We start from the raw sequence: 13,639 nt of genomic DNA, 5'->3' as shown, positions 1-13,639 counted from the left end.
GGAAGCATGCATGAGAGCACCAGCTGTTCCGGATGACTGTGTGATCACGCTCTCCGTAATCAATGTTTTTATTTTTAAGTTAAAAGGGGTTTAAGTTTGCCTGCATTAAAGTCCCTGGCCACTAGGAACACCGCTTCTGGACGAACATTTTCTTGTTTGCTTATGGCCTTATACAGTTTGTTGAGTGTGGTCTAAGTGCCAGCATCGGTTTGTGGTGGTAAAAAGACGGCTACGAAAAATGTTGATGAAAACTCTCTTGGTAGATAGTGTGGTCTACTGTACAGCTTATCATAAGGTACTCTACCTCAGGCGAGCAATATCTTGAGACTTCCTTAATATTAAACATCGCACACCAGCTGTTATTGACAATAGACACACACTGATCTCGCTCCGTCTGATGGTTTCACCACTATTATGGTTGTTGTGGACAAATTCTCTAAATCCTGCAGTTCTCTCTCTGGTCTCCCTACCGCTCTCCAGGTTGATGAGGCACTGTTCCAGCAGATCTTCCGGGCACTATGGCCTTCCGGAGGACATCGTCTCCGACCGTGACCCCCAATTCACGTCACGGGTATTGAAAGCCTTCAAGGAGAAACTGGGGGCCACGGCCAGCCTCACATCCGGGTACTGGCCTCAGTCCAGCGGGCAGCTGGAGAGTACCAATTAGGAGCTGGGGAGGTTCCTTAGGAGTCCCTTCCAGGACCGGCAGGGGGAGTGAGGCTTCGGAGAGGAGGTTTGGATTTCTGCCAACGTGAGGCTCCAGCTTGCCGTCCGTCACCAGAAGGAGCAGGTGGATCGCCACCGCAGTGAGGCTCCTGTGTTCCATCCTGGTGATCGCGTCTGGCTCTCCACCAGGAACCTCCTGCACCGCCTGCCCTGCCGGAAGGTGAGCCCACAGTTTGTGTGGCCCTTCAAGGTCTTCCAGTGGGTCAATGAGATAACTTATCGCTTACAACCCACCAACTACTGGATCTCACCCTCTTTTCATGTATACCTCCCCAGGCTAGTGGTTCCTGGTCCCCTGGCTGGTGCCGTCCCCCGCGACACCCCTCCACCTCCCCTGGATATCGATGGGACTCCAGCCTATGCCGTCAGGTCCTTCCTGGACTTGGCTTCAGTACCTGGTGGACTTGGAGGGGTAGGGCTCTGAGGAGCGCTGTTGGGTCCCGGCGGCCGACATGCTGGACATACCCCCCCCCCCCCCCCCCCCCCCCTGTGACCGAGCACACTTCACCTGCAGAATTTTCCTCAGTCTCCCCCTCTTCTTCTGTCTCCCCCTCTCCCTCACCCACCACTACCAGTGGCACCACTGGGGTCACAACCCCAACCTTGACCCCTGCAGAGGTCTACTACTCTCTACTAACCACCGGCCCTGGCTATCTCATTACGCACACCTGGACCTCATTATCACCTTTATTTCTCTCCCTTGATTTAGCAATCTGTAGCCTAAGTCATCAGGCAGCATTGTTTCCATTCACGTTCTGTACGGATCTCAAGTTTTGTTTCTCTGCATTCTTTATTATTAAACTCACCTTCTGCACCTGCTTCCTGACTCCCGGCGTATTAGTGACAGTGCTCAACTAAAGTGAGACAACGTCAAAACCCAAAATTTGTAAGAGCATTGACAAGAAATAGGCCCTACTCTCGCTCACAATTTCAAAACGTTATTTATACAAATATTAAGGATGCACGCACGCACACACTGAAGAACTAGGCTAAAAATAAGGTATGGTCAGGTATGAGAGAAACTTTCCCATTTCTCCAGATTCATTAAATCATGCTAGTGGACTTCATATACCTGATCTGACAGTGAAGGATGAACGTGTCAGAGTAAATGCCAAATCTAGCTAATTTCATGGATGTCTTACCACAGAGGCCTCTAGTAGGAGCAGATGTATTGGAGGGGGCGGTGTATTGCAGCACCATGATGCCAGTGCTGTGGTACCACTGTATATTGACTCCTCCAGGAGTGGTGATCAGGTACATACTGCCTGTGTCCCCTACTGACAAGGCCTTGCGGGAGAATGGCAGCCGTGCTTTGATGTGGTTCACTGACACCTGGACAGACAGACAGACAGACAGACAGACAGACAGACAGACAGACAGACAGACAGACAGACAGACAGACAGACAGACACACACACACACACACACACACACACAGAGATAGCATGTGGTAAAAGTTCAGTATGTGACCAGTTATCAGTCGGATGCGGTCAGTGATGGTCACCTTGCGGTCTAGGCGGTTGATGATAATCCTGTAGGACGGAGTGGTGATGTTCAACTTCTTAAAACACAAACCTGACGTCCCACCACTAGGGCTCTGAGAGAGGGAGAGGCCCTGGTCAGAATGAACACTATCATCATCACAGTACATCATGATTAGATGTTAAAGGGAAACTTACCGGTCGTCTGATGGAGTTGACGCTCTAAATAGGAATCAAGACAAAGCCAACAGATCAGTCAGGAACTTATAACAGTCCCATAACAGTTTATAACACATCTATAATAACGTAAAGTACTATAACACTACAACAACTACAGCAGCATATAACACCTTCTAACAGTCTGTGTACCTGGCTGGTAGGGCATTTATCCACTGTTCCTATGATGTTCTCTGTGGGCAGGTAGACCAGGATGTAGGAGCCATTATCATACAGCGCCACGTTGTTACCGTCAAACGTTATCACACGCAGGTCTGACATCACCGAGCAGCGACCTAACACACACACACACAAACACGGAAACACACACAACGCGGATAGGCAAATACACACAAACACGGTATGTAAAGTGTGTTTGTGTATGCACAGTAGTGTGTGTTCTTACAGGGGCACTGCCAGAGCGGGCAGCAGGGGTCGGTGTTGGTGAGGACAGCCATGCCCAGCAGAGAGCAGCGAGGAGGAGTGGTGTTGTACCGACAGTGGAGGGAGGAGTTATGGAGGAGCAGCTCCCCATTAAAACAGATCAGCTCTGTACACTCATCTACACGGTAGGAGTACGGGGGCTGGAGAGAACAGAGAGAAAGAGAGAGAGATCAAGAAATTCAGCTACTGGCAGAGGGAGTTCTCCAAGGCTGCATGCTCGGCCCTCTTATCTTCTCCATACACACTGGCTCTCACTGATTGGCTCTTACTGTGCACGGGGCGGTGGGCAGGAGAAAGGGGGGCAGCACTGTTGGCATGCTGACTGCCTCAGATGTAGGAAAGAAGTCTGTGCTGGTGGATGTTTCCGTGGTTATGAACTCCGTCGTCTCTGGGGGTGATGTCGACATGGTAACAGAGGAGGTGTCATATACAACTGGAAATACAGAGATGGTCTCTGTGGGTGTAGCAACAGGACGATGTGTTTGTGTGGTGGTTGGGGTGTGGGTGGAGGGGGAGAGAGGGGGAGGAGGTGGAGAGGAGGTGGGGAAGGAGGTAGTGGCTGGGGGAGAGATAGAAGACTGGGTGGAAGGCTGGGGAGGGGTAGCAGAAGGGGGAGGAGGTGGAGTGGTGGAGTCGGTCACTGCCAGGCTGGGGGGAGTAGGGGAGGCTACTGTAGTGACCTCTGAAGGGGTCAAGGTCAAGGTCGTGACCCCAGTGGTGCTACTAGTAGTGGTGGGTGAGGAAGAGGGGGAGACAGAGGAAGAGGGGGAGACAGAGGGAAAGACTGCAGGTGAAGTGGTGTGCTCGGTCACAGTGGGTGAGGGCAGGGAAGGGAGAGGAGGAGAGGGGGAGCGAGCAGGGGTGAGTGTGTGGGTGAAACGCTCAGTCAATGGGGCTGTACTGGGAGTAGTGGGGGCTCTGGTGGCAGTAACAGTTGTAGAGGCAGCACTGGTTGTAGTTCTGGTACTAGTAGTAACAATAGTAGTTGTAGCTGGGGCTGTAGTGGTAGTAGTAATAGTAATAGTGGTAGTAGTGGGGGCTGTAGTGGTAGTAGTAGGGGCTGTAGTGGTAGTAGTGGGGGCTGTAGTGGTAGTAGTGGGGGCTGTAGTGGTAGTAGTGGGGGCTGTAGTGGTATTAGTGGGGGCTGTAGTGGTAGTAGTGGGGTCTGTAATGGTAGTAGTAGGGGCTGTAGTGGTAGTAGTGGGGGCTGTAGTGGTAGTAGTGGGGGCTGTAGTGGTAGTAGTGGAGGCTGTAGTGGTAGTAGTGGGGGCTGTAGTGGTAGTAGTGAGGGCTGTAGTGGTAGTAGTGGGGGCTGTAGTGGTAGTAGTGAGGGCTGTAGTGATAGTAGTAGTAGCTGTAGTGGTAGTAGTGGGGGCTGTAGTGGTAGTAGTGAGGGCTGTAGTGATAGTAGTAGTAGCTGTAGTGGTAGTAGTGGTGGCTGTAGTGGTAGTAGTGGGGGCTGTAGTGATAGTAGTAGTAGCTGTAGTGGTAGTAGTTGGGGCTGTAGTGGTAGTAGTGGGGGCTGTAGTGGTAGTAGTGAGGGCTGTAGTGGTAGTAGTGGGGGCTGTAGTGGTAGTAGTGGGGGCTGTAGTGGTAGTAGTTGGGGTGGTGGTTGTTTGGTTTACGAAGGCATAGGGTGTAGGAGTGGGAGGAAGGGACACACCTGAGGACAGACACACAGACATAAATTACTTTAACACCGATTTACCTGTACTTTAACAGATCCTCGTGTGACACACACTCTACTCACAGTCCTCTGTGTAGACACATCTCCTGGTGACCTCATCAAGAACCATGTTTTTGGGGCAGCGAGGGAAACAGCCTTCCACCCTGCCAGACACACATAGACAAACATTCAAAACCTGTATTAAACATTCTCTTACAGTGTAAAACTGTAAGTTTTGTAAGCGCGTTTCTAAGTGTGCATTTGTAAGCGTTTGCAAGGTGTGTCTTACGGGGGCAGGAAGTGGCAGCGTGTGGCCTCGAGGTCGCTGCATGTACGAACACAAGGACTGGCACATGCATGGTAGCGCCACTCACACATCATACGGAACGGGATCACAAAACTGCTCTCTGGAATACACACACACACACACACACATACTGTCATCATACACACAATAAACACAGAAAAATAAACTGTGTGTGTGTTCGTACCGCTATCTTCTGTTTACCATAGAGAGCGTTTGAATCTATCTGTTCTCTTCTACCTTTCCTGGCTGGAAAAGTACCAGGATGTTGTCTCTGGTTTTGAAACTGAATTTAGAGAACTGAATTTGAAAACTGATTCTGAATGCCACTGAGAAGTTGAATATACACTATATAGACAAAAGTATGTGGACACCTCTTCAAATTAGTGGATTCAGCTGTTTCAGCCAAACCCGTTGCTGACAGGTGTATAAAATCGAGCACATAGCCATGCAATCTCCATTTACAAACATTGGCAGTAGAATGGTCTTACTGAAGAGCTCAGTGACTTTCAACGTAGCACTGTCATAGGATGCCACCTTTCCAACAAGTTAGTTAGTCACATTTTTTGCCCTGCTAGAGCTGCCCCAGTCAACTGTAAGTGCTGTTATTGTGAAGTGGAAACGTCTATGAACAAGTCGTAGGCCACCCAAGCTCACAAAACGGGACCGCTGAGTGCTGAAGTGCGTAGCGCATAACAATTGTCTGTGCAACACTCACTACCGAGTTCCAAACTGCTTCTGGATGCAACGTCAGCACAAGAACTGCTCACCGGAAGCTTCATGAAATGGGTTTCCATGGCCGAGCAGCCGCACACAAGATCACCATGCACAATGCAAAGCGTCAGCTGGAGTGGTGTAAAGCTCACCTCCATTGGACTCAGGAGCAGTACAAACACATTCTCGTATGAATCACACTTCATCATCTGGCAGTCTGACGGGCGAATCTGGGTTTGGCGGATTTGGTGGAAGAGGAATAATGGTCTGGGGCTGTTTTTCATGGTTCGGGCTAGGCCCCTTAGTTCCAGTGAAGGGACATCTTAATGCTACAGCTTACAATGATATTCTAGACGATTCTGTGCTTCCAACTTTGTAGCAACATTTTGGGGGAGGCCCTTTCCTGTTTCAGCACAACAATGCCCCTGTGCACAAAGCGAGGTCCATACAGAAATGGTTTATCTAGATCAGTGTGGAAGAACTTGACTGGCCTGCACAGAGCCCTGACCTTAACCACATCGAACATCTTTGGGATGAATTGGAACACCGACTGGGAGCCAGGCCTAATCGTCCAACATCAGTGTCCGACCTCACCAATGTGGCTGAATGGAAGCAAGGCCCCGTAGCAATGTTCTAACATCTAGTAGAAAGCCTTCCCAGAAGAGTGAAGGCTGTTATAGCAGCAAAAGGGGGACCAACTCCATATTAATGCCCATAATTTTTGGAATGCGATGTTCGACGAGCAGCTGTCCACATACTTTTGGTCATGTAGTGTATGAAACTTTTGTAAACTTTAAATGAACTCCCGAGTGGCGCAGTGGTCTAAGGCACTGTATCGCAGTGCTAGCTGTGCCACTAGAGATCCTGGTTCGAGTCCAGGCTCTGTGGCAGCCGGCTGGGACCGGGAGACCCATGGGGCGGCACACAATTGGCCCAGCGTTGTCCGGGTTAGGGGAGGGTTTGGCCGGCAGGGATGTTCTTGTCCCATCGCGCTCTAGCGACTCCTGTGGTGGGACGGGCGCAATGCACGCAGACACGGTCGCCAGGTGTACGGTGTTTCCTCCGACACATTGGTGTCCGGGTTAAGTGGGCAAAGTGGGCTTCCGGGTTAAGTGGGCATTGTGTCAAGAAGCAGTTCGGCTTGGCTGGATTGTGTTTCGGAGGACGCACGGCTCTCGACCTTTGCCCCTCCCGAGTCCGTACGGGAGTTGCAGCGATGAGACAAGACTCTAACTACCAATTAGATACCACGAAAAAGGAGTAAAAGTTCAAAAAAATATATATATGAAATTATAGTTTGTAAACTTGATACACAGACAATAATTGCCATAAGAAAATGAAATATTCAATTTGAATATTTAATTAAATGTACATTTTAAAATTGAACGCAATATTCATTCAATTCTGTTTCAAATCATGAAATACTAGTTCAACTTATGGATTCAATGATTAAATTTGTGCATTATAAATTCAAAAATATTACATTCAAATTCAATACCCTAAACATATTCAAATTATGGAATTCAAATACAATTTCTGTTGACACTGACATCGCGCCATATGTGTGTGTATTATGACTTTGTATTTCTGTCTAACCCTCCAGGGTAAAGGAGCTGCTGGTCTTGAAGTTGTCTGAGTTGTCGTATCTCTGAGCGCGTGCAGACGTGCGTGTCAGAGTCAGGAACACTCCCGGCTGACCAATCAGCTCTAAGGAGGTGTGGCCAGGCAGGAACAGCCCCTGGTGCTGTAGGAAGGAAGCCCTGCGGCCAAACTTCTCCCCTCTTGTCCACTGCTCCAACCGCAGCCCAGCGCGGTCCGAAACAACCAGGAAGTAGTTAGGACGCTCCGCTGACTCCAGAGAAATCACCGGGATACCTGTAATACAGAGTTTAACATATGGGTGAAGCTCACAAGAGATGTATTTGTGTGTATGTGTGTGTGTGTGTGTGTGTGTGTGTGTGTGTGTGTGTGTGTGTGTGTGTGTGTGTGTGTGTGTGTGTGTGTGTGTGTGTGTGTGTGTGTGTGAGAGAGACTCACGTGATGTGCGGTCCTTCTGTAGTCCTGCTGTGATCATGAAGTTAAAGAGTAGTCCAGGGGGAGGCAGCCCACCTACGAACTCCCTAACTAGAGGAAACACTGACCCACTGGTTCTGTTCACACCGAAGACTGTAGCATTAAACACAGCACTGACCACTGAGAATGGACCTTCACCTAACTCTACAGAGAGACAGAGTGAATATATTAGGATATTTAGTGCGTATACCTGTGTGTTTGTATTTTTGTGTGAGCTGAAAAGTGTTCCTTTGTGATACATTTTTGGTTAGGTTCAAACATACCTTGGTTGTAGTATTCACAGTCATAGGCTGGAAGAGAAGAACGGAACAAACATTTCCAGACATACAAATCCACATAGGCACAGTATGTGAGGATACTTAAGTAGCCAAGTAACCCTTAATGTTTAGATCAGGCTGGGAGAGAGATCATGGTATTGTGTAAGAGTGTATGTGTGAATATCTGGGGGGGTCATTTGATGACAGATAGAAAGAATGGTGGATGAGATATGGAGCAGTGGCGGGTCTTTATAGTTCTGGGTAGTGGTGTGTGTGTGTGTATGTGTGTATATAGGAGCATTGAGTGACCCAGCACCTATGCTGACAGAGAAAGCAGGAGGAATTGGGTCTGAGGAACAGACCCACATTGTGTGTGTGTGTACTCACGACAGACAGAGGGGTTTCTCCATACCACAGTAACACCGTGTTGACAGCAGGTGTGTGCATAGGCAGCGATGGACGTACACAGACACTCACAGTCTCCGCCCCGATTACAGTTACAAGTGTCTGTCAAGCAGTTCATATAGAACCATGAGACATCCACCTACACACACACACACACACACACACACACACACACACACACACAGGTTACAGGTGTACATCAGAACCAGGTCATGTCTACCTGGGGGGGGGGGGGGGGGGGGGGGGGGGGTTAGTGAGGGTTTAGTGGGGGAAGACAGGGGGTCTGGGTTAGATGTGGGTTAGGGGTGTGTGTGTGTGAATAATGTAGATAGGAATGAGTGACGTGTGTGTGTGTGTGTGTGTGTGTGTGTGTGTGTGTGTGTGTGTGTGTGTGTGTGTGTGTGTGTATGTTCTAGGGGGTGAATAGTTATCATTAATTCAGAGTGGGTCTGAGTGATGGTACATCAGAACAATGAGATGTGGGTTGAACTCTGGAACACAGGGATCAGATTAGACATTAGAGACAACTGAGCTTTATAATACAATGTGTATGGAGGGGTGTGTGTATGTGCGTCTGTGCTTTCTTTGTCACAACAATAAACAGTCAGTATCTGGATACTATGTGTGAAATTCTTGATAATGTATGTGATATCAACAGAGAAGTATATTTTCTGGGTGATTTAAATATTGACTGGCTATCATTAAGCTGCCCACTCAGGAAAAAAGTTCAAACTGTAACCAGTGCTTGCAACCTGGTTCAGGTTGTCAGTCAACCTACCAGGGTAGTTACAAACAGCACAGGAATTAAATCATCAACATGTATTGATCACATTTTTACTAACGCTGCAGATATTTGCTTTAAAGCAGTATCCATAACCATCAGATGTAGTTATCACAATATAATAGCCATATCTAGGAAAACCAAAGTTCCAAAGGCTGGGCCTAATATAGTGTATAAGAGGTCAGACAAGAAGTTTTGTAGTGATTCATATGTTGATGATGTTAAGAATATTTGCTGGTCTGTGGTGTGTAATGAGGACCAACCAGATGCTGCACTTGACGCATTTATGGAACTACTTATTCCAGTTACTAATAAGCACGCACCCATTACGAAAATTAGGGAGGAGAGGGCGGGACTGAGACAGGTAATGGCGGACTGAACGTAGTTATGTAGAGCACCTCAAGATAAAAACGTAATATTCAATACCGGCAAGTTAGACTAAATATTAGCACTACACAATCTGGTGGGTGATAACCTTCAATCTGGATAACAACACCAAAAAAATCTTAAGACTAGAGACATTTATCGACAAATATTACGAAAACAAGCAACACCCAAACATGACGGAGAGTATGACAGGGGAACCTATTTCAAAACGGAAATGTGACTCTTCTACAGACACAGACAATTTAATATTTTCACCACCGGGAATGGTAAAGGTCGAAACCGATCTTTTAAAAATCAATAAATGACAAACTGGGTATACTTGAACTAGTCAGTAAGGATATAAAAGAGTTGAAGGCAAGCCTCGAGATGAGTGATGAAAAAGCTGCGACATTGGAGAAGGAAAGCTAAAAGTGACAGTCAATAAGATTGAAACCGAAGTGAATGAACTTAAAAAGGAGAACACCGTTCTGAGAGAAGCCTTACTTGACATAGAGACTAGATCCATGAGAGATAATCTGGTACTTACAGGTATCCTAGAGAAAGAAGAAGTTCCTGAATCTGTAGTTAGTGAGTTCCTCCTTACAGCGCTTCAGATCCCACGCGAAGCTATCGACAAAATACAACTCGAACGTGTACACCGCTTCGTACAGAGAGGGCAGAGCTATGAACGCTCAATCGTTGCCAAATTTGCTTAATTTAAAGATGAAATAATGGTTAAAAGCCTGGGGAAAAGACTTGCTGGGACCAAAATTGGCATGAATGACCAGTTCCCGAAGGAAATGCAGAACGGCGTAAAGTTCTGTATTCAATTTTCAAGGTAAATAGATTAAAAGGGAAACGAGTAGCTCTCGTCGTCGATAAACTATATATTGATAACCAGTTGTTCAGAGACACAAAGACTACTCCATGGCTATTTTAAAAATTACAAAGTTCTTATAGACGAGGAAAATAATGAAACACAATTCTAGCCCTGTTATGGATTGTAATTATATATAGAAAATCTATTTTTTTTATTGTATCATCAAATATAACTAATTGGATCACAAAAGTACTAATTCAACATGGAGAAGATAAAAACTCAGTAAACAGAAGGCACAGTATATGTGGGAGGTGTGGTGTGTGTTTTTGGTGTTTGGAAAGTGTGGTGTTGAGTGAGAAAGGAAATGGTTGCATATCCCAGAACCAATGTATTGCTGTGAGCAGGGGTTGTGAGAGAGCTTTCAATGTTGTTCAGATGATGGATATACTTTTTATAATGAATTATATGTCTTATTTATTTATTTATTGTCCTATCATGGTGGAGCAGTGTTTTAAAATAAATTATACATTTGATTTATTTATTGTCCTATCATGGGGAACAACATTTTTTAAATAAATGATATCTAATGTATTTATTTATGATCCTATATTGATGGAACGGTCCACAACCCTATACCCTAGACACCCACCTGAATGACCCAGATACTACGGAGAAGTCCCTAACTGTTTTATGGGCCTGCTGTAAGTGGTCTGTATGCAGCCAAAATACGGTCCGAGACCTAGAGCAGCACTGCCCCCTCAAGATTCTGAGCCTGCCTGGCAGGGTTGATCCTGCAAAGCCAAAGCCCCCTAAAGGGAGAACATAATATACAAGGAAATTCTCAAAGCTGCTAATGAGAACCTTGACGACCTTGTACCTAGCCGGTGGGGATTCCGGTGGGGTGCCCCCACCCAGGCAGTGGCAGTGCTGGCAACACTAGCTGCAGTAACCCATGGGGAGGGGGTCACACTCAGACATTCAGAGAGGGGGTATATTATTGTGGCCCTGGTGGCACAAAATCAAAAGTCTGACTGCATGGAGATGCTTGGGAATATGGTCAATACAGGGGACCATGTTTTGGGTGTTTCAGTGAAAAGGTGTACATTTGACCTACATCATCTAGGACGTGACAATGGTTAATAAAATCTCTCAATTTCTGCCCATTTTTTCTGCCCAGTTTTGCAGGCCTTCTCATACTGCTGCAACTGTATATGCATTTGTAAATCAAGACCTTTCTTGAGTTGGGCTCTGGGATGGTGCAACTGTTGAGAATGTGAGCCTATGGTTGTGTGGGGGAAAGGGTTGAGTGTATGTGCATATCCAACAACTGTTGTGAAGGAGTAAAAGATGTTAGGGACAATATAGGATGATTCACAATAATTGTTTGCTAATATAATAATTGCTTGCAATAATGTAATTTTGGTAATGGCGAGACTGGTGAGAGGTAAAATCCTTTGCATAAATTGCCTACATTAGTACAATATTTAATAGCTAATTATGGAAATTAAGAAACAGGATTTAAAAAAATATATATATATATTTTGATTGCTATATATAATACAAATGGAGGTGAGGGCGATGGAAATGCATTTGGAGGTTGGTCTACTTCTGTTCTGTAAGTGGCACTGTGTGCTCTTTTCGAGGGATGGATCCCAGTCTTTTCAGGGCTATGGGATACGGGGGTCGGGGGTGGTCTGCCGGGCATTGGGATGACAACCCAACTCGGGATGAGGAGGGCTTTTAGCGAGTGGAATAGTGGGTACCAATTGGAGGTTTACTTAGTAGCAATGCAAATATCATGGTACAGCTATTTAGACACTCAATCATCATGTTACTTTTTAATGGTACGTTTACAAACATATATTTTGATAAATAGAATTGAAAGTTGTGTCTCATTATGGTAAGTGGTGAAATAAGTATAGACAGTTACAACTGTAATGGCTTAGCAGATAATAAGAAAAGACGATCAGTATTTACCTGGCTAAACGAGAAGGAATATAATATCTATTGTTTACAGGAAACTCATTCAACAATTTTAGATTAAGTTTTGTGGAAAAAGGACTGGGGGGGCGAAATATATTTCTCCCATGGGCAAAGAAATTCAAAAGGGGTGATGGTTTTAATTAACAGTAATTTTGATCCAAATGTGCAAATTGTCCAAACAGATCATCAAGGTAGATGGATTATTTAAAATATGTTACTGGACATTAAACAGATATGGCTTATTAACCTATACGGTCCAAAAATTGATGAACCAAGCTTCTTTGAAAATATATATAAGAATTTATCAACTCTACAAGCAACACTAGACTCAATTATTATGGTGGGAGATTTTAATACGGTCTTAAATACCTCTATGGACCGGAAAGTAAATCACATTACAAACTATCACCCTCAGGCACTTAAGGAAATCATGAATGTCATGGATACATTGGAATTAGTGGACATATGGAGACTTAAATACCCTGAACTAGTGAGATATACATGGCGGAGGCTTAATCAAGCTAGTCGTTTTGACTACTTTCTTATGCCATTCTCTCTGGCACCAAAAGTTTATAAAGTGTTGATAGGGGACAGAATGCGGTCGGATCATCACATAATTGGCATATACAGTTGAAGTCAGAAGTTTACATACACTTAGGTTGGAGTCATTACAACTTGTTTTTCAACCACTCCACAAATTTCTTGCAAACAATCTATAGTTTTGGCAAGTCAGTTAGGACATCTACTTTGTGCATGACACAAGTAAATTTTCCAACAATTGTTTACAGACAGATTACTTCACTTATATTTCACTGTATCACAATTCCAGTGGGTCAGAAGATTACATACACCAAGTTGACTGTGCCTTTAAACAGCTTGGAAAATTCCAGAAAATTATGTCATGGCTTTAGAAGCTTCTGATAGGCTAATTGACATCATTTTAGTCAATTGGAGGTGTACCTGTGGATGTATTTCAAGGCCTACCTTCAAACTCAGTGCCTCTTTGCTTGACATCATGGGAAAATCAAAAGAAATCAGCCAAGACCTCAGAAAACAATTGTAGACCTCCACAAGTCTGGTTCATTCTTGGGAGCAATTTCCAGACGCCTGAAGGTACCACGTCTATCTGTACAAACAATAGTATGCAAGTATAAACACCATGGGACCACGCAGCCGTGGTACAACTCAGGAAGAAGACGCGGTCTGTCTCCTAGAGATGAACGTACTAGGGTGCGAAAAGTGCAAATCAATCCCAGAAAAACAGCAAAGGACAGCAAAGGAGCAAAGGACCACAGTAAAACGAGTCCTATATCGACATAACCTGAAAGGCCACTCAGTAAAGAAGAAGCCACTGCTCCAAACCACCATAAAAAAAGACTGACTACATTTTGCAACTGCACATG

General features: G+C 45.5%; 1 protein-coding gene across 1 annotated transcript in view; it reads right to left on the bottom strand.

Moving 5' to 3' along the window:
• LOC120065857 (otogelin-like protein) overlaps positions 1-13,639 on the bottom strand; it is a 54,986-nt gene that overhangs the window by 6,880 nt on the left and 34,467 nt on the right. Inside the window, exons 29-41 of the mRNA XM_039016904.1 lie at positions 8,200-8,425; positions 7,888-8,001; positions 7,589-7,768; positions 7,148-7,426; positions 4,823-4,940; positions 4,618-4,697; positions 4,415-4,530; positions 3,137-3,913; positions 2,830-3,007; positions 2,577-2,719; positions 2,406-2,429; positions 2,231-2,323; positions 1,869-2,058 (exon numbers count right to left, since the gene is read on the bottom strand). Of these exons, the coding sequence (XP_038872832.1) occupies positions 1,869-2,058; positions 2,231-2,323; positions 2,406-2,429; positions 2,577-2,719; positions 2,830-3,007; positions 3,137-3,913; positions 4,415-4,530; positions 4,618-4,697; positions 4,823-4,940; positions 7,148-7,426; positions 7,589-7,768; positions 7,888-8,001; positions 8,200-8,425 (2,518 nt within the window). The remainder of the gene's footprint in view (positions 1-1,868; positions 2,059-2,230; positions 2,324-2,405; positions 2,430-2,576; positions 2,720-2,829; positions 3,008-3,136; positions 3,914-4,414; positions 4,531-4,617; positions 4,698-4,822; positions 4,941-7,147; positions 7,427-7,588; positions 7,769-7,887; positions 8,002-8,199; positions 8,426-13,639) is intronic.

The sequence above is a fragment of the Salvelinus namaycush genome, chromosome 21 (genome assembly GCF_016432855.1).
Source record: "Salvelinus namaycush isolate Seneca chromosome 21, SaNama_1.0, whole genome shotgun sequence".
Lineage (NCBI taxonomy): Eukaryota > Metazoa > Chordata > Actinopteri > Salmoniformes > Salmonidae > Salvelinus > Salvelinus namaycush.
Note: the sequence above shows the minus strand (reverse complement) of the source record. Positions and strands in the feature narration are given on the sequence as shown.